The sequence below is a fragment of the Sciurus carolinensis genome, chromosome 5 (genome assembly GCF_902686445.1).
Source record: "Sciurus carolinensis chromosome 5, mSciCar1.2, whole genome shotgun sequence".
Lineage (NCBI taxonomy): Eukaryota > Metazoa > Chordata > Mammalia > Rodentia > Sciuridae > Sciurus > Sciurus carolinensis.
Window position 1 is genome coordinate 36,839,452 of NC_062217.1, and position 27,625 is coordinate 36,867,076.

At 38.0% G+C, this 27,625-nt stretch overlaps 1 protein-coding gene across 1 annotated transcript; it reads left to right on the top strand.

Moving 5' to 3' along the window:
* Nek3 (NIMA related kinase 3) lies at positions 1-27,431 on the top strand. The gene is given in 17 exon segments (XM_047553172.1): positions 1-150; positions 3,632-3,789; positions 5,718-5,811; positions 5,902-5,999; positions 7,577-7,660; positions 8,907-8,974; positions 9,065-9,151; positions 10,843-10,897; positions 13,399-13,599; positions 14,339-14,411; positions 18,028-18,074; positions 21,822-21,843; positions 21,846-21,917; positions 22,559-22,708; positions 23,545-23,679; positions 26,255-26,378; positions 26,894-27,431. Coding segments are annotated over 16 exon segments (1,512 nt in total). The 5' UTR covers positions 1-150; positions 3,632-3,672; the 3' UTR covers positions 26,979-27,431.
* Positions 27,432-27,625: the final 194 nt, after the last annotated feature.

Below are 27,625 nucleotides of genomic sequence, written 5' to 3' on the forward strand. Positions count from 1 at the left end.
GGGGCTGCGGAGCGGACGGCGCTCACGCGGGCGAGGGCCAGTGGGCGCCCCAGCTCCGCCCCTCGGCCCGCAAGCCCGCCTCTCACGCCCGCCCGCAAACCTGCAGCAGCGCGTCCCGGCCCGCGCAGGTGCGGCGCAGGTGGAGAGCAGGTGCCAGGGCGGGGACCTGGGCGGGGGTTGGGTGTCCACTTAGGGCAAGCGGGTTTTCAAGCAGAAAGGATTTATCGTGGGTGAACCGGGTGGCTAGTCTTCTAGGTGAGGTTACGGCGCGCGCACCGGCTGAACTTATCCAGCTTATACCGAGATCCCACCTCTGGGTATTTGCAAGTCACTTTTAACTAGCTCTTTGAAAAATGTATCTATTGTTGTAGGCATGAGAAGGAACCCTTCTACTTTTGCCACATTCAGAGTATATTCAGGTCTGTCTTATGGATGTTAGTACTGTTAGGGGCAAATGTGATTTTCAGCTAAGAAAAGTCTGGTTATTCTACATTGCAAAGAATTAAACCCCTGAAGAAACAAAACCTTGCTAAATACCAGAAACCAGTTAGAATAGTGGTAAAGTATTTGTTCCTTTCATGTGCCTAAATATACTCAAAAACCTAACTGTTCTTGTTAAGAATTGTTTTTGAAGGCAATGCATCTAATTTGATTATATGGAAAAATTATTTCTAGGATTCCCTGTATGGTGAAACAGGAGTACAAACTGGAAGTTTTACATGTCAATATATTACAGGTTTTGGTTTGTGGTTTTTGTTTTACCTTTCATGCTCTCTGTTCCTTAGGATTTTTGTTGCTGTTGTTGTTGTTGTGTGTGTTGCTTCTGGGAATTGAGCCCAGGGGTACTGTACAGCTGAACTACATTCTCATCCCTTTTTGTTTTTTATTTTTAGACAGAGTCTTGCTAATTTGCTAAGGCTAGCCTTGAACTTCCAATCTTTCTACCTTAGCCCCCCAAGTGGCTGGGATTACAGGCATGGGCCACCTCATGTGCTACCAACTCAGCTGTGGTGTGGTTTAGAAAATAAAACACAAGTTCAGTTTTTGAAAAAAAAAAATAAAGTAAATTTATTCTCGTGTCTCCTGCCATAATGAAAAAAAAGTACCTCACCTCCTTAAGTGTGTTTCCTCTCTATGGTCACCAGCTCACTCTCCCATCCATGTCGCTGGGGTTCAAACCCAGAGCTTCTGACATGCTAGGCCAATGCTCTACATCCTAGATGTAGCCTACACCCCTAGCCCTCCCCAAGTTTTGAATAATAATAATTATCATTTAGGACTCTCTATGAACCAGCAACGTGTATTAAAAATCCTACTAACTGCGTCTAGAAGGAAACATTGAAGTCAGGCTCCAACTATGCATTTACCATCCCTTTTGAGTCCTAGGCACCTTCCATCTAAACATGTTTTGCCCCACCCCTGCCACATTCTCACCCCCCAGAGAAATTAAACAAAAGACCATACACACAACCTTAGTACCTTAACTTTCTTAGGGAATGGTAGCACCATTCATCTAGTTTATACCAGAAACATGGGAGCCATCCTTGCCTCTCACTGTGTGGGAATCCTAGGAGGGCTCTCCAGAGGTGAGGAGTCCTTTACTCCAACCTTCCATGTCCATGACTTCACTGCAGAAAACAATTTAAGGACAAGTCAGATCGTAGAACAAGAAGGGAGAAATTTTATTAGAAAGCAAAGAGCATACACTCAGGAAAAGAGTTGCAGGTCGATCTCAAGTCCTGTCTATAGTTTGGGGTTCTAATATTTACAGAATCACTGAAGGGCTGGAATGGAGGTGGAATTGTCTGGGTTACAGAATTTCCCACCAGTTTTCCTCATACTTGTGCAATGCTCTTGCATGTTTTAATTCTGCTTAGTTCCATCAGAAACCCTGTGGTTATCTTGCAATGTTTTTACTTTTTCAGCATCTAGTCAATGGGCTGCAGGCAAGGATGCATGCATGCTAGGCTCTTTTCAAGTCGTTTGTTTTGCATTCCAACAATTCATGGGTGTTTCCCTTTTGAGAACCAGTGCTCTTTGTGTCCCTAAATTCCTATCTCACCATCTCCCTATTTGTTCCCCATAATCCATCACCAGAGTGTGTCAGTTATTCTTTTTCTTCCATTGTCCCCTTTGCCACCACCCTACTGCATTTCATCATCATTTCCCTGCCTTTTATATTGTAGAGATTTCTAACTGGTCCCCATCTCTGATCTGGCCCTACTGCGCTTCCACCCTCTGGTCAGCAACTTGAATGAGTGATTTTTCTAATATGCAGATATGATGATTTTATTGTTCTCTTGGTTAAGGCTCCTCAGAGATAGCTCATTAATTACCTTGAGGATAAAATCCAGCAACCTGAATTATGGCTTACTGTAGTCTTCCAATAAATCCTTGTCTACCTTGTCAGTCTCTTAAACTCTCCTTTCAACTCCTTGAACTGAACACAATCTCTTTTACCCTTAAATATTCCATTCCCTCTGCCTTGATCACTCTCTTATCTTTGCATAGCCCACTTCAAATCATCTTTCAGGCCTCAGCTTAAGTATACTTTTCCTAACTCCCTTAGTATTTCTACTCCAGACCAGCTAGATCTTTCTGTAAGATTCACCCCTTTGCATTTGCCGAGGCTTGTGGTTACCTCTGTATAGGGTGTCTGTGATAGCAGGGACCAAGAGATATTTGTTGAGGATTTATGGAGGATTGTAATTCTTAACTCGCGGAGTATCTGTTGAATAGTGTAGAAAAATTTTTTTTCTCTTTCTTCTTAGGGGCCATGCAAATTAGACTGACAAAGACACATCAAGAAGGGAAAAGTACAAATGCATAAATGTAAAACATAAAATGTTAGACCTAGGCACTCATTTACCATTAACAAAGATCAGTGAATTATGGAGAAGTAATCAGACAAAGGAAGAGGGGATCTTGGGATTCTAGGGAAATTGTCCTAGGAGTGTAAATTTATGGGGGAAGCTAACGGAAGATAAGGCTTATTTAGTAAGTTTTGTTATGCAGAGTTGAAATGCCAGTTTCTCAGGAGGCTGAGGCAGGAGGATCACAAGTTAGAATTCATCCTGGGCAATTTAGCAAGACTCTCAACAACTTGGTGAGACCCTATCTTAAAATAAAAAAAGGACTAGGAATGTAGCTCTGTGGTAGAGTGCCTCTGGGTTCAATTCCCAGTTATCCCTTCAAAAAATGTATATATATTTTGCCATTAAGATGTTTGCCATTAAGGAAATAAGGTTTCCTAAGGTTACTGCTAAAGAAAGTAACTTGCATATAATTTACATAAGAGAATAAGCTATTAAGGTTTAACATGGAATTTCTACTTCCTGTAAAATATGTTATCAGTTTATTCATTAGCTTTAAAGGGCTTGATATGTATTGTATACATATGTCTGTGTATACATTATATAGGAAATATATTATTTATATTTAGACAAAAATGGGAAGGAAAAAGAGCAAATTGCTTTCAGTTCAAAACAATCCTATGCCAAAATAGAATATTTTGGGGTCACACGCTCTGATCCCCTTCAAAAGGAAGACTTTGCCCTTGGCCTGTCATAGTAATTAGAGCAATTTTGAGTGAATTCAGTAAATTCTCAACTGTTTCTGTTTTTGAGTACAGTTTGGGAGAGCCTGAGTGGAGCCCAGCTGCGGTTGCCCAGCATGGATGACTACGCCGTCCTGAGAGTGATTGGGGAGGGCTCCTTCGGCAGAGCTCTTTTGGTTCAGCAGGAAAGCAGCAATCAGATGTTTGCCATGAAGGAAATAAGGCTTCCCAAGGTTACTGCTAAAGAAAATAACTCATGTTGAAAGTGAACATGCAGTTTATATAAGAGAATAAGCTATTAATGTTTAACGTGGATGGAATCTCTCCTTTCTGGAAAATATATAATCAGTTTATTCATTAGCTTTATAAGGGTTTGATATATTTTCTGTAGTTCTTAGGCTAGTATAATTAACAAAGAGTGGAAAATAGTAAGTGTGTACCATTTGTTTAATCTCAGTAAGTTAGTTGGTGATAATTTCCAATTTCATATACCTAGCAGGGTAGGAAATCTTTGCCCAAAGCAACTCAGATGTAATACTAATGAAAAAGGACATAAAAATACACTGAAGAACAAAGACTTAAAATGCAAACCTTCCATTATCAGGGAACCTATTCTATGCATCAGTTTATAGGTCTTGTTTTTCTGTAGACTACTTATTACTATGTGTTGTAGTTGTCCTGAGAGGTAATCCATGCCAGAAAGGTTTCTTAATAATATTTTGATCGTTTTTCTAAAGATACCTTTTAAGGTCTGGAGTTGTAATTCAGCAATAGAACACTTGCCAAGCAAGCCCAAGGCCCTGGGTTCAGTGCCCAGCACCGCAAAAATAAAACAAAACATTTTAACAGAGTTCTTCAAATGTTAGCTATTTTTTTCCATGGTATTCTGGGTTTCTAACTTGGATAGGGATCATAATCATCTGAAAGGTTTACTAAAACAGATTACATACAGTGCTTCACCACCAAATTTCTGATTCAGTAAGCCTGAGTCAGCCTGTGAATTTTCATTTTTAACATGTTCCTATTTGGTACTGAGCCTGCTGGTCTAAGAAGCCTTGGGCTAAGAAACCCTGAATGGCAATTTCTTTTTTTACCCCCTTTTTTGTGGTACTAGGGATGGTACCCAGAGTCTCACATTTGATAGGCAAGTTCTCTACCACTGAGCTACAGTCCCAGCCTCTTTGGCAGTTTCTTGATTATAAATTGTTCAGGATTTCATCCTTCTAACCTAAGTTATGGATAAGTAGCCTTAGAAACTTATTTTGTATATCAGCTTTGTCTGTCCTTGATGTATCCTGCCTGATTCCCTGGAACCTTATTTTGTATATCAGCTTTGTCCATCCTGCCTGTCCCCTGCCAGCTAGATTGAGCTGCAGTTCCACCAGAGAGGCAAAGGATGGAAAAAGGAAAAGTGAACTTTATGCAGTTTGATCAAACTAGAGAGAAGCAGCTGTTTTGCTCCTCATACAGAAGAAGTTAAAATTTAGAGAAACAAAAGCCAGATGGTAAACTGATGTAGATTTAATTAACTAACAGGGGGCGTAAAATGGGACAAAAGACAGGAAATACACATATGCAGATTTTGTTAGCCTACAGGCCTGGGGAGGGGCAATCTACACTCTCAGCCTCCTAGGTACCTTGCAGGGTGGGAGGTTACAACCTTTCAGCTTCCATGTTCAGCATTGAATACATTGATCTTAATTTCAGAAGTGGCCCCTGAATTCATTCTGTTTCAGTAGTACACCAGCAAACTCTTTTTTTTTTTTTTTTTTATGGGCTGGGGACTGTTAAAGTGATGCTGACAGTCAAAATATAAGGTCTCCAGTTTTCCTTATAAGATAAGGACTTTTGACTGACTCTCCAAGTCAGGTGGTGCTTAGGCAGATCTTAAAATTAGTTTACATTCTGTATGTATAAGGAATGAAAGTGAAAATGTGTAATGAAAAATAATATTATACAATGAAGGGTCAGCCCAAGCATGCAAAATAACCAGTTGCAAATCACCATATATTTTCTTTTGGAGCTCGTTAAATTTGAGTAAAAGTGCAGTTTTACAAAATTGCACGTAGTTTGAGGTATCATGTAAACTATGCCAAATGTTAGTGTAAATCTGTTTTAAAATTTAGGATTAAATTTATGTTTATTTAAAATATTTTCCTAGTCACTCTCTGATACACAGAATTCTAGGAAAGAGGCTGTTTTGTTAGCCAAAATGAAACACCCCAATATTGTCGCCTTTAAAGAATCCTTTGAGGGTAAGTATGAATTCCTCCAAATATGTTCATTTCTAAATTTGATCTGTAGCTATTATGGCTTTCCTAAGGAGTCTTTTATATTTATTTTAGCTGAAGGACATTTATATATTGTGATGGAATATTGCGATGAAGGAGATCTAATGCAAAAGATTAAACAGCAAAGAGGGAAGTTATTTCCTGAAGATATGGTAAGAGATTGAATTATATAGTTACCCTCAAAGTTTGGAAGCCACTTTTCTCATAAACTTTTTATAAATTAAAGTGAAAGCATTGGTATCTGCTATTACCTGCCCTACACTAGTTAGGAACAACTTGTTTCTCTATCAGTGTTACTGCTTGGTGTCCTCAGGAAGTGTTTTTATTGTTCTGAAATTTTATTTTATTTTATTTTCATTTTTTTATGGTGCTGGGGATCGAACCCAGGGCCTTGTGCTTGCAAGGTAAACACTCTACCAACTGAGCTATCTCCCCAGCCCTTGTTGTGAAATTTTAGAAGATGTAACAGATTTATCTTGTGTTACTAGATCATTAGAAGAATGAAGTCTGCCATTTCTGTTTCTCGGAAGTATCTACTCAATCCTTTTCCTTCTAAAGCTCAACATATTCTCTTGAGTCTACAACTTGCATCCCTACACAAGCAACTTTTCATCAAAAAGGCAGCAAGTTGTAGACTTGATCCCTTTCCTAATCCATCATGAGGGTCAAGATAAAAGCTTAACAAATTTAATTTAATCATGGTTTTATTTGACACTGGAGCCTTGCAAAATGAAGACCCAAAGGCCCAGAGTAAACCCTCATTTTTAGGCTTAGATCCCAAGAAACATGGACAGCTATGTAGAAATGTGATTGGACAAAATGGTATAATCAAATTAATGGTAATAGACTATTTCTATTACATAATTATCAAGTAATTATTTAATAATAGTCTATTACCATTAGGCCTATCTGTTTTTTTTCTTGGCCTCTCCCTGTGGCATTCCTTCCTGTAGAACAGGAAACACTTCTAGAATGAGGGTGTTATAATCTACTTTCAGACAAGTTGTTCAGAGAATTTCTTAGGAGCAGCTTTTATATAGAATAATGAGAGAAGGTAAGAGTGAAATTTCTAGGTTTTATGGCTGGTTTGGGGGAGAAGGAATTATTGACTACTTATAAGCCAAAAATGCTGATCTCAAAGAATTGTTTGTAACATGATGGAATTCTTTAATGTCGTCATATTAATATCCTGAAAAAAGTAAATGAAAATCCAACATAAACAATGATTATACTAGAAAAGCTGTAGCTTTTTGTGTGTGTGTGGAGCTGGGAATTGAACCAGTGCCTCACACCTGCAAGGCAAGTGTTCTAATGATGAACTACTTTCAGGTGTGCATTTAAGAAATGCTTTTATCTGGTTGAATATGAGAAAAATATGATAGAAGTTTCATTAAAGTAGCTATTTGAATCATATGTTAGGTGACAGAACATGGAAATCTCAGCTTTTCTGAATTTCTCTAGGTAATACTGAAACCTAGTTGAACCAGGTAATTTTTTTTTTTTTTTTTTTTTTGGTGGTACTGGGGATTGAACCCAGGGCCTTGTGCTTGCGAGGCAAGCACTCTACCAACTGAGCTCTCTCCCCAGCCCGACCCAGGTAATTTTCATGAGTTCTGTATTCACATGTTAAACTCTGGTCAAGTAAGGCCTAGAGATAATTCTGTGGAATTTTGGATTAACATGACCCAGTTATTGCATTTTGCTGAGGTTGCATACTTTTTTCTTACAGATACTTAATTGGTTTACACAAATGTGCCTTGGAGTAAACCACATTCACAAGAAACGTGTGCTACACAGAGATATCAAGTCCAAGGTGAGTGGAATACATTTCTAGATAGATCTGAAAACAAACAAACAAAAACCTATTTCATTATCTTTTTTTTTCTGTTATTTATTTCCTTTTGGGACATTTATATTTAGTTTAGAAATACTTGCCTTATTTGTTTGCTTATATTTAATTTTTTAATTGAAAAATTTCCCAAGCTGTCTGGGCACTGTGGCGCATGCCTATAATCTGGCTTGAAGGCTGAGGCAGGGGGATCGCAAGTTCAAAGCCAATCTCAGCAAAAGTGAGATACTAAGCAACTCAGCGAGATCCTGTCTCTAAATAAAATACAAAATAGGACTGGGGATGTGACTCAATGGTTGCATGCCCCTGAGTTCAAATCCCATTATCTCCGCCCCCCCCAAATATTCCTCCAACTTTATTAGGGTAAAATTGACAAATAAAATTATATATATTTATAGTGTACAACATAATGTTTTGATATGTGTATACATTGTGAAGGATTAATTAACACATCCATAACCTCATCTGCTTTTTTGTGGTTAGAACATTTAAGATCTACTCTTGGGATTGGGGGGTATAGACTAAAGTCACCATGCTATATGCAGATCCTAAATGAAACTTTGCATCCTTTGACCTAAATTTATACTAATAAAAAAGTATTACCTATGAAAAAGACACTGAAATCTCTTTTGTGGCATATGTTAATATATATCCTTTAGTGCTAGTTTACTAAGTCCATATGTTCTCAGATGGAACATGGTCTAGGTGCTGTTGGGCATGCCTGTAATCCCAGTTATTCTGGATGCCGAGGCAGGAGGATCCCAAGTTCCTAGCCAGCCAGAGCAACTTGGCCTGACCCTGACTCAAAATAAAAAATAAAAAGGACTGGAGATGTATCTCAGTGGTTAAACACCCCTAAGTCAATCACCTGTGCCCTAACCCCTTCTCCCCCACACACAGTGAACTCCTGGGCCTGCCACTGAAGTAGAGTTCCCAACACAGGTTCCCAATCAGTTGATCAGCATTGCTGATACAACCTGAAACTTCCATATTAGATTTCAAAGCAGACACCCGGAATCCCCTGTCAGGGGAATGTGTAGCTATCAAGAAGGATTCTACTGTAGTCCACTTGGGGGACTTTGGAAGACTTAGCTGTCAGCGTTTCTACTCTTAATCTCCATCAGCGGCAGGCTTTGAAAGATAGCTACTCTGAAGACCTCTGCCCTGTTTGAATGATGGGAGACATGATCTAAGTTCTTTTTCAATGCAGAACGTCTTCCTCACTCAAAATGGAAAAGTAAAATTGGGAGATTTTGGATCTGCACGTCTTCTCTCCAAGTAGGTCTCTATTATATTATAGCAACAATAATCAAAATATCAGTTTTCAGGAATGCTCTTTAATCGTTCTTTGCCTGTTTATGGTTTTAGTCCCATGGCATTTGCTTGTACATATGTGGGAACACCTTATTATGTGCCTCCAGAAATTTGGGAAAACCTGCCTTATAACAATAAAAGGTAAGTGGTGTACTTAAGTAGGGGAAGGGTGATGACCATTTGGTCACAAGTCTGGTATCCTACAAATGATGCTAGAGTCTGGTGCCACTCAAAAGCAGATGCATGAAGTATATTGGTTTTTTCAAAATAAAAAACATCTTAGTAGTAGAACCTTTGTATAGCATGTGTGAGGCCTCTGTTGGATCCCCAGCACCACAGGAAAAAGATAAGTAGAATTCACTGAATTGGGAATAAAATAGCTCTAAAGGGACTTATTGGGACAATCAGGAAAATTTGAGTATGGGCTAAATGTTAGCTAACATTATTAAGTTTAAATTGCTTGGATGTGAAAATGATACTGTGTATTTGAGAGAGAGGTGTGTCCATTCTTTTCAAAGATACAGACATGCTTAGGGGTCTGATATTTAAGTGTCTAATATCTACCACCTTTTTTTCAAGAGATTCAAATAAATAGAGGAAAGGGATGCTGGACACAAACATAGCAATTGTTAATGATTAGGGGACCTAGGTTAGAGCATGTAGACATTTGCAACTTTTCTGTAGATTTGCAATTTACAAAAAAAATAAAAAGTTGACAGAAACTGGTGGTAAGAAAATTAGTTAAAATTAAAAGGGTATTATTGAGGTATTGGGGGTTTAACTCAGTGGCAGAGCGCTTGCCTAGCACACACAAGGACCTGAGTGTGATCTTTGGCCTGAAAAATTTTTAAAAAAGTATTGAGAAAAAGTCTTGGATGACAACTAGGTGGTGAGAGAGGTGGAGGAAACCGAAGATGCTTAGTGTGAGGAAGCAGGGTATAGGGCCAACTGCAGAACTCCTCTGATTCTCACGAGATACTTTGTGGAAGAGTGAGTAGTCTTGTCCTCTTTGTTCTGGAACATAGACTTAGGTCTGTTGGGGAAAAGAGTGCCTGGCAGACACATTTTCATTGCTTTTTTTTTTTTTTTTTTTTTAAAGAATGTTAGGGCTGGGGATATAGCTCAGTTGGTAGAGTGCTTACCTTGCAAGCACAAGGCCCTGGGTTCAATCCCCCAGCACCACAAAAAAAAAAAAAAAAAGAATGTTTTATATATATATGTAAATTTTATATATATTTATAAAATACATCTATATAGTTGTGGATGGACACAGTATCTTTTTTAAAAATGTATTTATTTTTACGTGGTGCTGAGGATTAAACCCAATGCCTCACATGTGCAAGGCAAGCGCTCTACCACTGAGCCACAACCCCAGCCCACATTTTTGGTCTTTCATAAAGACCTAGTCCTTAGTGCTAACAGGCATAGACTGCAGTGAGGAAGAGAGCTGCCCATCAGAAGCCCTCACAGGCTGGCACTGTGTACAGAGCCGTCTGATTGAAACTGCCCTGGAAGTCTTCAGAGTCTTTCTAAGTGTGATTATTTGAGTTCACAGATACTCTCTCTTGCTCCTGAATTCCCAGATGCTGATTAAGTGGTATCATATCACTTTGATTTAGAGCGGTGGGTTTGAAGAGCAGAGAGCTTTATTGTGAGCATTACTCTTAGAAAGTATCTAAGCATTAGAACAAAATGCTCTTTTGTTTTAATACCTACTTATTAAATCCTACTTATTAAAAGTAGGATAATTTTTTATTTTTTGTAATTAGAAAATGTATATATTTTCATATAACTCATAACCCACTTGTTATGTTGTTTCTTTATGCTTCCAGTGACATCTGGTCCTTGGGATGCATTCTGTATGAACTCTGTACCCTTAAGCATCCAGTAAGTATGGTGTGCAAAACAAATGGCAGCTAGCTAATCCTAAGGAATGTGCCAAATTCCATCTGGCAGTTTGCTTCCCTAGGGTGAATTCATTATGAAAAGTTTCATGTTGCCATTGTTATTATCTTTGCCTTCTTGAGCCCTTTATACTATATACTAATAAAATGTCAGTGTTTAGTTTCTGTAGTTCTATATGTAGTTTTTCTTTCCTTCTCCTCCTCCTTCCTCTTTTCCTTCTCCCTCCTCCTCCCCCTTCTCCTCCTCTTCTTCTTCCCCACCCCACCCCCAAAGAGCTGTGTTACCACTGAGGAGGAAGAAGAGAAACCCAGAGATGCTTTACCATTGAGATACATCCCTAGCCCATATTTTTTTTTTTTTTTTTTTTTTGAGACAGGGTCTTAAGTTGCTGAGATTGACATCAAACTTGTGATCCTTCTGCCTCAGCTTCCTGAGACACTGGGATTAGAAGCACACACATGGTGCCCAGCTTCTTTCCTTCTTTTTGCTATTTTTAAAAAAATATATAAAATTTTCAGTTTTAACCATTTTAAGCATACAATTCAGTGTCATTAATTATAGTCACAGTATAGTACAGTTATCACTATTTGCAAAACTTCCATCACACCAAAAAGAAACTCTGACATTTTAAATCATACTCCCATTCCTCCCTCAGCTCGTACTAACTTCTACTTTCTATCTCCATGAATTTGCATGTTATAGATATTTCACATAAGTGGAATTATATAATATTTTCCTTTCATGTCTGATTTATTCTCCTTAGCATAATGTTCTCAAGGATCTTCCATGTTGTAGCATGTGTGAGAATTCCATTCCTTTTTATGGATAAATAATATTCCATTATGTGTAGATGTCTTGTTTTGTTTATCTTCTCTTCTATTGATGGACATACAGGTTCTTTATATATTTTGGCTATTATGAATAATTCTAGAATGAACATGGGTAAACAGTTATCTGTTAGAATCCAAAATTCCGGATTCCATTTTTTGAAGTATATACTAAAGAGTGGAATTGTGGGTCATATGAGAGTTGTAAGTTTAGCTTTTTAAGGAACCCACAAGCTGTTTTCCAGTGTTATAGTACCATTTTTATACTCATCTTTTTATAGTTAGGGTTCTCCTATTATATGTACTTCCTAACTAAAATTCAGGAATAGACTTTACCCTAATATGTATTTTTTTCTAGATATTTTAAGTAGTAATTTAACAAAAAGAGAAGTTAAATAACTTGTCCTGCTTGTTCAGCAACAGTTTATTGCATACAACAATAATCATGGAGTTGATCCTGATTAGGTCTTAACTTTACATAGAAACAAACTGTTCTTGGGGCATAGATTGAAATTTATATCTACCAAGCCTTTTTACAGATGTGCTTGAGAGCACATAGAGCTCGAGAGAGTGAATGGCTGAAAACAACCCTTCAGCACCCCAAGAGGAGCATAACTGAAGCTGAAGACATGCACTGTTACTGAGAGGCCCTCTTTCTTGAGTACAAATGACTTCCAAAGCTGGTTGCACAGTGTGAACAACTTGAGGAACCCTTAATGATGCTGTTGCCCAACCAGATTAATTGAATTAAAATATCTAAACATTTCTTGGGCAAAAAATATTTGTTTTTGTTTGTTTGTTTTTTATAGTCCTGGGGATTGAACCCAGGGCCTAACACATGCTAGACAAGCAGTCTGCTAAACTACATCCTTAGACCTTTTATCACATCCTTATTTGTATTTTTTTAATTTTTAAGGTAAAACACTTTGAAGGCAGAATGGCAACATGTTTTTTCGTAAGCTACAAAGATTGATATCTAATGTTAACTCCAAAATATTTATTATAGTGAACTTTGAAAACCTTTTTTTGGTGCTGGGGCTTGAACCCAGGGCCTTGGGCTGTACCCTCCACCCCTGCCTCTGGAAACTTTTCAGATGTTATTCCAGTATGTCATTTCATATCCCACTCTGCTACCTGTCACACTTTGATAGCTGCTTTAATGACTTGAATGGTAAGAAGGATTTTGAAGTGGAAAAGGACGATTTTGGACATGTTCGAAGTGCTTGTCACTGTGGAGCAAGCCATGGGATTTCTGGGAAGGGATAGGGCAAGTAATATTATACTTTGTATAAACCTGTTAGTATCATTTGACTTTTTAAAAAGCCATATGTCTATATCACTTTGATTTTCAAATATAGTACAAATGTGTATGTGCAAAAACTTACAGATTATTATAATAAAGTACCCAAAATAAACACTGATGAGAAACCTTTCTCTAGAGGGGGAAGTTTTTTACTTTTCATGTTTACTTTTCTTCTAAACCACCATCATATTGTAGAATTGTATCTTAAGACCCACTTTAGACAGAAAAAAATGACCAGACAGCAGGTCCATTTATAAAATTAAAATAATTTATATGAATATGAATTCCATTCATCTGGTAGTTTCCATTTTCTTCCCTGTGTCTACTTTTAAAGGTCAGTTTTTACTTTTCAGTTTCAGGCAAACAGTTGGAAAAGCCTTATCCTCAAAATATGTCAAGGGTCCGTCCGCCCCCTGCCATCTCATTATTCCTATGAGCTTCAATACCTTGTCAAGCAGATGTTTAAAAGGAATCCTTCTCAGCGCCCTTCAGCTACTACTCTGCTCTCCAGAAGCAGTTTAGCTCGGCTAGTCCAGAAGTGCTTACCCGCTGAGGTAGGATGCCATTTGTTTGAATGAACAGTTTTCGAGTGGATGGTAAAATGGTTTATCTTTTAAACAATTACTTACCTGTAAAAATTCAGATAATTCAAAAGTATATTAAAAAAAATAAAAGATTTTCTTTCCCTCTTCTTCTCCTTCCCAGAATGCTATACTCAAAGAATAATCACAGTTACAGTTTACTTATCCTTCCAGATGTTTTTCTAGACTCATATAAATATCTGTATTTGTCTCTATATCTTAATTATATGTACTTTCATTTTTTAAAGTTAATTTTATATTTCTTGGTACTGGGGAATCAAATCTAGAACCCTGGGCATGCTAAGCACATGCTCTACCACTGATCTTTGCACTCAACCACTACTATATGTACTCTTACGTGGCATTTTTATTTTTGACTTTTAAATATTCTTGTGCTAAAGCACGTGGATGATTAAAAAACAGTAACAGGTTGGGCACAGTGACACACACACTTAATCCTAGCTACTCAGGAGGTTAAGACAGGAGGATCTCAAATTTGAGGCCATACTTTGCAACTCAGTGAAAGCCTGTTTTAAAATAAAATTTATAAAGGACTGGGACTGTAGCTCAGATGTAGAATACTCCTGTTCAATCCCCAGTACCAAAAGAAAAAAAAAAAAGAAGAAGAAGAAAAAGAAAAGAAAATGACGTGATAGCAGTGTCTAAAGAAAAGTATTTTTCACATCTTTAAATTCTCAACTTTAAATTTCAGATCATTACAGAATATGGAGAACAAATATTAGATGAAACCAAAATGTGTAAACATAATATGCCAAGAAAAAACGGTAAGGATTTTGGAAAAGTTATTTTTAAGTACTCTTAAAAATATAGTAAAAAGGGAAAGGGAAAAGAAATATGTAATTTTCAAGATATTAGAAATAATTATCAAAAATGTTCCTCAAAATTTACTTTTTGCTACTTCAGACATGATCCTCTACTGGATCTTATACTGTCCTTTAGTTTTCCAGGGATCAAAAAAAGTCTACTTGAGATAGTTTAGTGATGGAAAGATTATTGTCTGTTTCATTATTAGTATCTTATTTACCCTGGTTTATTTACCCTAATGTGGAAGGCTGTGGGTTAGGTAGAAGGCCTCTCTGGGCTGCTCAAGAATCCATGAAAATATGATGCTAATCTTATAGGAAAATGTGTCCTCAAGTTTCTAAATGATCATCATGTAAGGGAACTTTTCAAAAGTAGAGTCCTTTGTGCTGTGAATTATGACTTTGGGTGGTAGCGATGTCAGTGTAGGTTCATCAGTTGTAACAAACGTATCATGTGATGTGGGATGGTGGTCGTGGGGAGGTGATGCCTGGGTGGGAACAAGAGCTATATATACTTTCCACTCACTTTTTCTGTGAACTTAAAACTGCTCTAAAAAATGTATCAATTAAAAAAAATAAATAAAAATCAGAGCCTTTTCAAAAATTAGGAACCATCCACATAGTGACTACATAAAATATTCATACATCTACAATCTATTCTGAGCAAGTATCAGATAGAATTTATTGTCCCTTTGGAACTTGTCATTTCCAAATTTTTTCAAAACAACAATTTTTTTTCCTTTTCATTTATCATCAACGACTTCCTTCTGAAGAAGTTCAACAGAGATAATAGATATGAATAGATAATAGAATAGAATAAGAGAGAAGAGTTAAGAACTGTAGATCACCACCTGATGGGACCTGTTGCAAACCCTCTTGCCCCACATGGGCCTTTTTATCAGGTTTTTGTTGTTGCTATTGTTCTGTTGTTATTTTTTAACCAGGGATTGAACCCCAGGGTGCTTAACCACTAAGCCACAACCTCAGGCCTTTTTATTTTTTATTTTGAGACACTATCTAAGTTGCTGAGGCTGACTTTGAACTCGAGATCCTCCTGCCTCAGCCTTTTTTTTAAATTGAATCCAGAGCTTTCAGCATGATAGGCAAGTGCTCTATCACTGAGCTATAGCCCCAGCACCAAAACCAGTTTTGTTTTCTGAAAGTTAACTTTTAAATGTTTTGGAAGGATGTTATGAGGATATAGAGGAAAATCCAATTCAGTGTCTCATACTACACAGTCATAATGTAGATCATTTCTGTATTCTTAAATTAGTAGAGCTTCCTTCTCCCACCAGCAAGCAATCAACTCTGCAGCAGACACTTGCTGAGTGTCCTCTAATTCAGTTCAGTTCTGATACTGTCTGCCTGTCATTTCCCACGGGTTGTCTACCTGTCATTTCTCAGTCCCCCAGATTGACCCCACTTTAGACCTTTAGACACCAGTATCAAGTATGAGCCTCTGGAACTTCTGACCAACTGGCTACAAATTGGGGTTCCCATGATCTCTTCTTTAGGCTTGATTAATTTGCTGCAGTAGCTTACAGAACTCAGGGAAATATTTAAGTTTAGCAGTTTTTTGTAAAGAATATTTTAAAAGATTGAAATGGGGGAGCTGGGGAGATAGCTCAGTCGGTAGAGTGCTTGCCTTGCAAGCACAAGGCCCTGGGTTCGATCCCCAGCACCCAAAAAAAAAAAAAAAAAGATTGAAATGAACAGCCAGATGAAGAGATACACAGGCCTGAGGCACAGTAGGTTCTGTCTCCGCAGAGTTAGGTGCACCTCTGGGCATGGGGGTGAATTCTCCACCTTCCCGTGAGCCTCCAGATGTTCAGCTGTCTAGAAGCTCTCCCAACCCTGTCCTTTTGGAGCTTTATGGAGACACAGAAGCATGGACAACTGTGTCAAAATGCAGTTGGATAAAAAGAGTATGATCTAATGCCAGTTGACTAAGTGGGGGAATTCAGTCAGCCAGGCCTGTCCATATTCTTCTTGGCCTCCCTGTGCATATTTCTTCCTCCTGGGCGTGGAACAAAACCACTTCTGAAATGGGGGTCTGGGTTTTTTTTTGTTTTGTTTGGTACTGGCGATTTAAACTGTGGACACTTTACCACTGGGCTACATCCCCCGCCCTTTTTATTTTTTTATTTTGAGACAGGTCCTTGCTCAGTTGCTGAGGCTGTCCTTGAACTTGTGAGCCTCCTGTCTCAGTCTCCTAAGTGACTGGGATTACAGGTGCATGCCACCACATCTAGCTGAAATGAGGGTCTTATGATCAACCATCAGATAAGGAAGTTCAGAGAATTTCTTTATGGCCAGCACTAAGACAGAAAGGCAAAATTAGAGTGTATTTTTAATTTCTATGACTCACCTTGGGGAAGAAAAACTCTAGTTTCTGTGGTCTGCATTGGGGAGAAATAGGAGCAGGGAAAAGGAGGGCAGGAAAAGGTCAGAGAGAGTTTGCTTTCGGAGGCCTCAAGTGCCCTGGCATTGCCATCCTTAACCTTTATTGTTCTGAAGCTATTCCAGAGTTGCTTGAGAAAGCAAGAAAAAAATGCCAAATAATTTAACAAAAGATATAGTTACTGTTCTAGTTATTTAGGAAATAACACAGGCTATGGGAGTTGGGAGCCAGGAACCATGGACAAAAACCAAAATATGTCTATCATAATATCACAGACATAAACCCTTAAGTCATATAATTCAACCTTTTCTCCATTTCTTAAGACTACCAGTTACCTTTGCTTTACCATTTTGCTTTGGTGTTAATTTTACTTTAAGTATTATTTTGTAGAATATTCACATCCCAGGATAGTGGGAAACACTGGGGAAGAAAAAACAGACTAAGAAGTTGTTTGGAAAAGTGTAGTTTTTACAGTTTCTCAAAAGAGAGGAATAAAGGGAGTCAGAGACGTATCACAATAATGGGACCATCTGTCGGTGGCATTTCTGTTTGGTGTGTAGGCAGTGAGGCCTGAACAGTGAGATGGACTGTGAGGGCGGGGAGTGAGCATAATGTGCTCACTCTTGTGTTCGCGGTGCCTACCATCACAGATGTTCAACGGCAGTTTTTAAAATGTTGAGTGAATCAGGGACATGAACTGCAGGGCTGTGCCAGAGGAAAACAGAGCAGGAGCTGTCCCTGCCAAAGGGATTGGATGCCAGAGTTCTTCCTGACTTCTGCTTGTTCCTTTGAGAGTGAGTAAAGCATCTCGCTTCTTGTTATGGACACCTGTTCCACCTGCCACTCTCAAGAATACAGACTCCACTAGGTGGCATGTGCAAAGGAGGACGAGGACCTTCAAGTGTGCAGTGTGTGTTACTCTTCCTGCAGAAATGAATAGGCATAAGTGAATAGTGATGTCTCTCAAATTCAGGATTTTCATATTAGGAATAAAATAGAGGAAATACCTTCTTTAAAGAATTGAGGTGTGTTACCAGACAATTAAAGTTTGTTTCCCTCTTGAGGCTAATACTTTGGCTCTTTGCCTTTAAAACCCTCATTTTTCTCAGACTTCATGAAGGAAACAATATGATCAGCCTTCTGGTGCTTTCTTTCTGCCTTCTTCTTTTTAACTAGATCCCAGCAGAATGATGAAAGCTTTGGGAAATGAAATGAGCATGATGGTAAGTGCTTCAAAATTAAATGTGCATGGGTGCTGGGGACGTAGCTCAGTGGTAGAACTCTTGCCTCGCATGTGCAAGGCCTTGGGTTCAATCTCAGCGTTGCAAAAAAAGAAAAAATTCAATTTATGAAATTTCCATTGGGTATTTGGAAGACCTTGACCTCCAAATAAGTAGTTCTTCATCTTTTGGCATGTGAAGTAACAGGTAGCTTGTCATCTTGAACTTTAGATCATCATTTATGATGATGTAGATTATCATTTATTTTGTTTGTATTTCCAGTTTTAATTACTAATGGCAGTGGTTTCAATACAGATGTGAAGGCAGAATTTTATCCTGCCTTCAATAATAATGAAAATATGTATTATTCTGTCATTTTTAAAATTGTGGTTTGTTTCGTGTATATATTCATAACTGAACAACATAAATATATATTTATATATTTATATTATATAAATTTATATATTTATATAATATAAATTATATATACATTCATATATATTTATATAAATATAAACTTATATATATTTATATTTATGTTGTACAGTTATTAATGCAATTTATGCTACTGAATTGTATACTTAAAATTGGCCAAAATGGCAGATTTTGCATTATTCAATGTTATTTGTAACATTGTACAACCGTTATCACTATTTCTAAGACTTTTCATCACCCCAAATAGAAACTTTGTATCTCTTAAATAGTAACTACCCATTCTCCTCTCTCCAAACCCAACCCAACCCCTGGTAACCCCTAGTCTATTCAGAGACCTATGAATCTGCCTACTGTCGCTGTTTCACATAGGTGGGATCATCCAGGATTTATCCTTTTGTGTCTGGCTTCTTTCACTCACATGATGTTTTCAGTGGTCATCCATGTCATATCAGAACTTCATTTCCTTTTATAGCTGAATAGTACTTAATCACTATTTTGATCTTGACATTTTTCTGTTCAAAAATTTGTAGTACCTCTCTGTCATCCCAAGAATCAAATCAGTATTTTTGATCCAGCCACTCAAGGTCCTGTTCATTCAAGGTCCAGCCCCGGGCAGCTGCGACACTCTTTTACACTGAAGATGTAATAATGTTATGAATAGTAGCAGCCAATCCACTTTCCATGCCATCATACCCACCTTAGCAACTATTGGTGTACTATTGGTGATTTTTTTTCTTTCTTCAATATTTTAATTAACCTTCTAATTCAAAAAGGAAAAAGATGTCCTGACAACATATTTTTCTAATTATGGAATGTACTAGTAATTGTAAATTTTTCAATGAATCCCAGGTTTTAAATAGTGCCCCACTCTTATGTTGCAATAAGTGGAATATATCCTGCTGCTGTACTTATAAAAAGTTTTTCATGGTAATATCTGTTTTTTTTTCTCTAGTTTTATTGAAGCATAATTTATATGTAATAAAATTTTCCCACTTTTAGTGTACAGTTTAATGAATTTTGGTAATTTTATTTATACAGTGATACAATCACCATCATGATCAAGATATAGAAGTTTTATCCCCTTGAAAAGTTTTTGGATTCCTTTGCAGACGATCCCAAACTCTGCCCAAGCAACCACTTCTGTAACTTTAATAGTCATATGTCATTTAACAATAGGGGCATGTTCTGAGAAATGTGTCACTGGGGAATTTCAACATTGTGCAAACATCAAAAAGTATACTTAACAAAAACTAAGCTATAATGTCGCTAAATGATACAGTTTATGGGATCACTGTTGCATATGCAGCCCATTGTTGACTGAAACATCACTGTGCAGTACTTGGCTATTCCAGCTATAGTGGACACATCAGTGTGGGTCGGCAAAATGAAAATGGTACCATATGTAAACAAAATGGAGAAAAGGCCAGAAAGCAATCCAGGTAATGGGAGACTCGAGGTAGAAAGAGAGAGTCCTGTAGGCCCCAGGCAGAAGTGCCGAGACTGCTGGAGGAGCAGAGAGCAGTGATTCTCAGTGGAGGTAAAGATTGGAATCCTTAGGGGGGGTTGACATCTGCCCCTCCCCAGTGCACCTGTTAGATTCCAGTGTGTTTAGGAGGTGGGCTTCAAAATCACCGCTATGGTGAACCTCAGCTGTGAAGTGATAAAGATGTTTGTGTCCCCTAGATGTGTGGGAAGAGAAGTTTGAGCCCCAACCATTGCCTAAGAGTAAGAAAGCTCAATATGCCAGCCGAGGCCTAGTGTTTATTTATTCATTCAAAAAATAATTGAGAATCTGTGTGCCTGGGACTGTCTAGGGTACTGCATTATGTGTTCCTTCTCAAAAAATAGGAAGACTTAGTAAAGGCTAGATAGTGTTTTGCTAAACTCCATGAAATTGAGGGGTTAGATAATTTTTAAATATATTGATTTAAGTGGGTATATTTTGACTGTATATAGTAGAGAGGCAGAAAGGAATGATGCCTTTCCTCACCTGTCATAAGGGTCACAGCCAGCCCCCCTGTAACAGAAGACAGGTTAACAAGACAATCATAACAAATTTAATAAAAATTTTATGTGACATGGGAGCCTTCAGAGTGAAGAGCCAAACATACAGGGTGAGCTAGCCATTTTTTTCTTAAGTTCAATGAAGCTTGGGCAGCCATGTAGAAATGTGATTGGACAAAAAGGGTGTGGCCTAATAGGAATGCACTGAAGGGGAAACCCAGCCAAGCCTGTTAACATTCTTCTTAGCCTTTGGTTGTAGGCCTTTGGTTATACTTCCCCCAGGTATGAGGCAGGACCCCTCAGGGATGAGGGTTTATGACCTACTGTTGGACAAGGTAGGTCAGAGAAAGGACATTTCTTTATGCCTATCTCCAAAACAGAAAGACTTGGGGAAAATCAGAGTAATATATTTATGATTATAGCTTGCTTTATAGAAAGGGGGTTCCAGTTTCTATGACCCCCTGTGCAGAAGAGGAACTCTGGTTTCTACAGCTTGCTTTAGGGGGAAAGGAAGGATGAGAGACTGGTTCTGAGGCTGTTCCTGTGGTCTTCCAATGTCCTTTTGTCAAAATACTCAGCATGCCAAAGTGCCATACTTTGGGGCATTGTTTTCTGAGCCCCAACTCTATCAGTTTTTAAAAATATCTCATTTTAATAGTACATCAAGCCCAGTACAGCAGACCATATTGAAATTTTTCATTATTATTTTTTTAAAAAATATTATTTAGTAGTCGATGGACCTTTTATTTATTTATATGTGGTGCTGAGAATCAAACCCAGTGCCTCATGCATGCTAGGCAAGCGCTCTACCACTGAGCTCCAACTCCAGTCCTCATTATTCTTTTTCTCAATAAAAATCTGTCAAATTTGTCATTTTTATATGTCTTCTTCTTGTTTGTTATAACTGATATTAATGGCTACTAACATATATGGCTGTTAATATACATATATTTGGGTTCTATGACCATTTGTTAAATTTATTTTGCAGTACTGGGGATCAAACCCAGGACTTTGTGCATGCTAGGCAAGTACTTGACAACTAAGCTACATCCCTAACTTTTTTATTTTAAATTTTTGTTTTAAGACGAGTCTCACTAAGTTGTCCAGGGTGGCCTAGAACTTTGTATCCTCCTGCTTCCATGTCCCAAATAGCTGGGACTGCAGGCCCACACCTTTACACCCAGGTTTCATGGTTTTTAATTCATTAAATTTTGCTTATATTTAAAACACCTGACATTGCATATTTGTTTACTCTTTCATAGACATTCAAGCATTGTTTAATCAATATTTTAAAATCCTTTTTTTTTAAAGCAAGAGGAAGAAAAAGATAGAAATGTAACCATCCCAATTTCGAAAATACTAATACAAATTTGGGTGAAAGTGCATTAAGGAGCAGAGGAAAAAAAGGTAAGTTATTCAAATTGTAATCATTACTTGTATGGGCAGTTGGGGACTATAAAAGGGATGCCAATTTTCATGTTTGTAGGTCTTAGCAAGTATATAGGCAGATATTTATTTGCTTACTCAGTAATTAATGTTACAGGAATATCTTGTTTACCCACAGAGAGAGAGAGAGAGAGAGAGAGAGAGAGATATTAGGAGCTGGAGTGAAGTTCAATGTTAGTGTGTATGCTTAGCATGCTTGAGGTCCAGGGTTCGATCCCTAGCACTGAAAAAAAATAGTATTTATCATTCAGAACCTTTAGGAAAAATGGTATTTGCTTGCTGTCTCCCATTAAAAAACATGACAAGCTGTATAAGTTCTTTTGGGTCTTTATTCTGTGTACCATGTAATGTGTAACCCTCTGCATGTTATTTTTTGAATTCATTTACTTTAATGATTGATTTTGAGTTGATCCATCATTTTGGATTATTTCTTTCTGCATTTTTATTTTCGTTTTCTTTGCTCCTTAGACTTGAAAGAATACTGTTGCTAGGTCTGAGTTTGAAAAAGAAAAGAAATATTTCTGCATTATTAGTGCATATGTGCAGATATATAATATAATAGCATATTATACTATTTATTACACTCCTTTTTTGCATTTTAGAATCAAGTAATCTGTCAGTCCATTCCATGAAAGCCAGTTCACCAAGCCCTCAGAGGCGGCAGTGGGAGAAAAATGTATCTAGTACAACTCTTAAAGCTTTGGAAAATGCACCCTTACTCACCTCCAGCTTAACTGCAGAGGATGATAGAGGTTAGTGCTGTCATCATCCCTTGATATCTACAGGGAATTGGTTCCAGATACCAAAATCCACAAATGTGCAAGTCCCATATATAAAATGGCATAATACTTGCATATAACCTACACACATCCTCCTGTATACTTCACATTATCTCCAGGTGACTTACAATACCTAATACAATATATGTGATTACAATACCTAATACAAGATATGTTATCATATGGTATTACTTAGGGAAAGGGACATGAAAAAAAGTCTCATGTTTAGTGCAGACTTAATTCTTTAAATTTTTATTTGTTTTAGTTATACATGACAGTAGAATCTATTTTGATATGTTTATACAAGCATGGACTATATCTTATTCTAATTAGGATCCCAGTCCAGACTTAATTTTTTTAAAAAATATTTCTGAACTGAGGACATGGAACCTAACACTGAAAAAAAAAAGTATTTGTCAGTCAGAGCCATTAGGAAAAATGGTATTTGCTTGCTGTCTACCATAAAAAGCATAACAAACCATATGTAAATAAATTCTCCGGGGGCTGCATTTTTGTACATGGTGTAATGTGTAACTGTGTGTATTATTTTTAAAAACTCAGATACAGAGGTCCAGCTGTAGTCAGACTGAGTAGTATTACTTACAGAATTGTTTCTAATAGTTTTTCACTGTGCTAGCATTTTATGTCCGTCTATGAAGAATATTTGGCATCACCTATCAAAGTGCTACTCATATAGGCGAGTGAAACTTTAGCTGAGAGTCAAATATAATTAACTTTTGTAGAAGTAGTTTAGAAGTTAGATGCTGAAATATTTTATTTGGCACTAATTTTTATCTTTTCACAACTAGGTGGTTCTATAATAAAGTATAGTGAAAATAATACCCGTAAGCAGTGGCTCAGAGAGACCCCTGACACCCTGTTGAACATCCTTAACAATGCCGAGCTCAGTCTGGCGTTTCAAACGTACACGATATACCGACCAGGTAATTCCTCACTAGTGTAGAATCATAGTAATGCTTTCATTTTTTAAAAAGAAATTTGGTCAAATGCATATAACATAAAATTGACTATCTTAATCATTTTTGAGTGTACAATTCAGTAATGTTAAGTACTTTTACATTGTTGTGCAATCAATCTTCAAAACTCTTTTCATCTTGCCAAACTGAAGCTGTCCTTATGAAGTAACAACTCCCCATTCTCCCTTACCAGAAACCCTGTGATTATAAAGTCACAAAATTATATTTTTAGGTGTTCTTGAATCTTTTCTAGCCTGTTTTAGGCTGTAATTAAAAATGCTTATTGAGGCACTTTATTTCTATTTGCTCATTGATTTGCTTATTTTAATAAGCAAGTAGCACCTCCTCCCCTCTTTTTTTTTTATAGTGCTGGGGTTCAAACTCAAGAGTTTGCATATGCTAGACAAGCTCTCTACTACTGAGCCACACACCTAGCCCTGTTTTTGTCTAGTATGGTGGCCCATACCTGTAATTCCAACGACTTGAGAGGCTAAGGTTCGAGGATCAAAAGTTTGAGGCCCACTTGGGCAACTAAGTGAGACCATGTCACACAAAAAATGCAAATAAAAATGGACTGAGGGTATAGCTGAGTGGTGGAGCTCCCCTGGATGAAATCCCTGAGACCACCAAAAAAAAAACAAAGAGTAGTCCCTTTTTGCCATGCAAATTTATCATTACTTAGTGACAACTCCCAGATATCTTATGTTGTATACTTGAGTTCTGGTATACTGAATTGCTGGGGTTTCTGCCATGGCCAGCGTGGATGAGAGAAGGGTTGACTGCCAGAGGACAATCCTGGCTATACATCAATCAATTACCCATAAACTTATCTAATCAATCAATGCACAAGAGCCAATATTCTTTTTAAATGAGAGGGGGGTGTGATGGATAGGGCCATACCAGATCTGGCCTCTAACAACATGGAGTAACCCACCGCTCAGGTGAAGGGGACCAAGACCCGGTGGGGCTTCTTCTGTGACGAACAGGATGGGGTGGAGTTAGGGGAGCCATCTGCTCAGGGAAACTATCATATAACCAGATGGTGAACCACTCCCACACAGAGCCACGTACTCCCTGGTGATCTGGGACAGTCCTCCATGGCTGCAGTTCCTGGGAGTCAGGCCTCAGTGTCCCACGGCTCAACCATGTCTGATTCTGCTGGATAAGGATGGCTCCCCACACTGAATGGAGCTTGGAAAGGATGACTAATTAGAATCTGACTTAAAAATTATTTTTACAGATATTTTTCCTAAAATTATACAAAATAATCTTTCACAATACCACCCTTAGGCATCTAGACCAAAGGTCTGGTCTGCATTTAAGAATGTGTGTGTGTGTTTTTCATTTTGTTTTGTTTTGTTTGCGGTATGGGATTGAACCCAGAGGCGATTTACTTCTGAACTGTCTTCAGCCCTTTTTTATTTTTTATTTTGGAACAGAGTCTCACTAAATTGCTGAGACTGACCTCTAATTTAAGATCCTCCTCCCTCAGCCTCCTGAGTTGCTGGTATTACAGGAGAGCAGCCGCTGTGCCCAGCATTCTGTGGTGTACGTGTTCTGATAGAGTTTTCACAGAGTATTATGGAAGCCCTGAGGGGAGGTGGGTGGATGGACAAAAGATGTTAAGGAAGGTTAATGACTGCACATGCTTTTTCTTTCTTTTTTCTTTTTTTGGTACTGGGGATGGAACCCAGGGCCTCCAACTTGTGCTCTACCACTGAACTATACCCACAGCCCTTGACTGTACCTTTTATTTTGGGGACTGTAAGTTTTGATTCAGCAATTATAGATACTGGATTTTGTTCCTGGTCCAATGAAGAAGTGATTTTTGTTTTAGGAAATTAACTGTTTGAAAAATATATCATTCCTCTATTTTGAAACGAGTTTTATAAAGACTTAGCCTGCATTTTTATGTTAGGCGTTCATTCTATGAACGAAAAGTCCAAATGTAATCACTGTCTGCAGTGTTGTTAAAAAGGGGGGCTGCAGGGTAGCTCAGCGGTAAAGCACTTCCCTTTGGAGCATGTGAGAGGCCCTGGGTTCCATTCCCTGCATTATAAAAGAAATAAATAAAAATAAAAAGTACACATGCCATCTATTAATTCCTTACTTTTCTTCTCCATTGTGAAAACCAAGGAGAGGAAAACTAAAAAGAACAAAAATTAATTTTAATCCAACTTCCAAAGATAACTTTTAATACTTTAATATAGGTTCTTATGTTTAAAGGTTTTTAGGGTGAATTTCTGAGGGTTTTTTTTTTTTTTTTTTTTTTTTTTTGAGAAAGTACTGCTTTAAATTTAATCCATATACTCATGCTTTCTGGGCCTGTTTGTGCCAAAATCATGCTAGGTGGACACTGTTTAAATTGGCGTACTTAGCTGGGTGCCACAGTGCGAACATGCAGTCCCAGCACCTGTGAAGCTCAGGTCATGGGACTGCCTGAGTCTAGGACTTTGGGGCCATCGTGGGCAACATGGTAAGACCCCCGCCCCGTCTCAAAAATAAATAAGTTCACTTTCTTTCTGTTACCATTCCCCTCAAGGTTCGGAAGGATTTTTGAAAGGCCCCCTGTCTGACGAAGCAGAGGTATCAGACAGTGTTGATGGACACAGTTCTGTCACTTTGGATCCAGAGAGACTTGAACCTAGGCTGGACGAAGAAGACACGTATGTCATGATACACCTCAGAGGCCTTCACTGGGGATGGGTCCGTGTGTGTGTGTCTGTGTGTATGGATGCAGACACCATATTATATCATGATTTCAGATTTAGTAGGAACTTGTCACATTACTTTCCATCATACATTAACATTTATATCTTGACACCTTTTATTTGGGATGTGTAATGCCTTACAGTTTTATTACAGAATTCCTGGCTGAGTCCTATACATATAAGCTTTCGATTTGGTCTTTTGTTCGTTTGTTTGTTTGTTTTGTTTTGTTTTCAGTACTGGGGGACTTGTTATTTTTTAATACATAAGAGTTTGCTTTGAAAAAAATTAGAAACAGTGAAATAAGTGATCTTTTGGAAGAACTGGTTTTTTTTTTTCTCTTATTCATTATGGAACTCATTTTTTAAAAAAATTTGAATATTGTTATGGTGGTGTTCAGCTTTGACTCTATCAACAAATACATATGGCACCTTTAATACAGAGGCTTATCATCCACATTGTTTGTTCACAGGGACTTTGAGGAAGATGATGACCACCATGATTGGGTGTCAGAACTGAGGAAGCGAACCGAATGGCAGGGTGTGTGCCACGGATAACGCCTGCCGGACAGAATGTGTTGGAGTGCCCCGGGAGAGGTGTTTCATTCACATGAGGAATTCATGTTTGGAATAGAGCGAAGAGGGGAGAACTGCTGATGCTTAAAAAGGCCCCTGACTAGCATCACAGTTTAAGAAAATCTGGAACTCCTATGAGTGAGCATAAGTGAGAGGGTTCGGCCGATGGGTATGAGATTTGCAGTCTGATAGAACAGAGACTGGATGCTAGCTCTTCCACTAACTGGTTGTGTGATTGATTGTAGGAAATTACTTAATTTCTTTGAGCCCCAATTTCCATAATTTTAAAATGAGGATAATGATGCCTACCTCGCAGGGATACTGACCACAGACAATTATAGCAGCTCCTATGTTAATGATTCCTGTTGCTACAACTTCTGTTTATTACCATGTAACACTTTCTACATTTCCTAAAGGTTTGCAAATCTAAATACATTTAATTATAATATAATGTGTGAACTTATTTATTTATTTTGGTACTGGGAATTGAACTCACTTAATCACTGAGCCACATCCCCAGCACTTTTTTGTATGTTCTTTAGAGACAGGGTCTTACTGAATTGCTTAGTACCTCACTAAGTTACTGAGACTGACTTTGAACTTGTGATCCTCCTGCCTCAGCCTCCCAA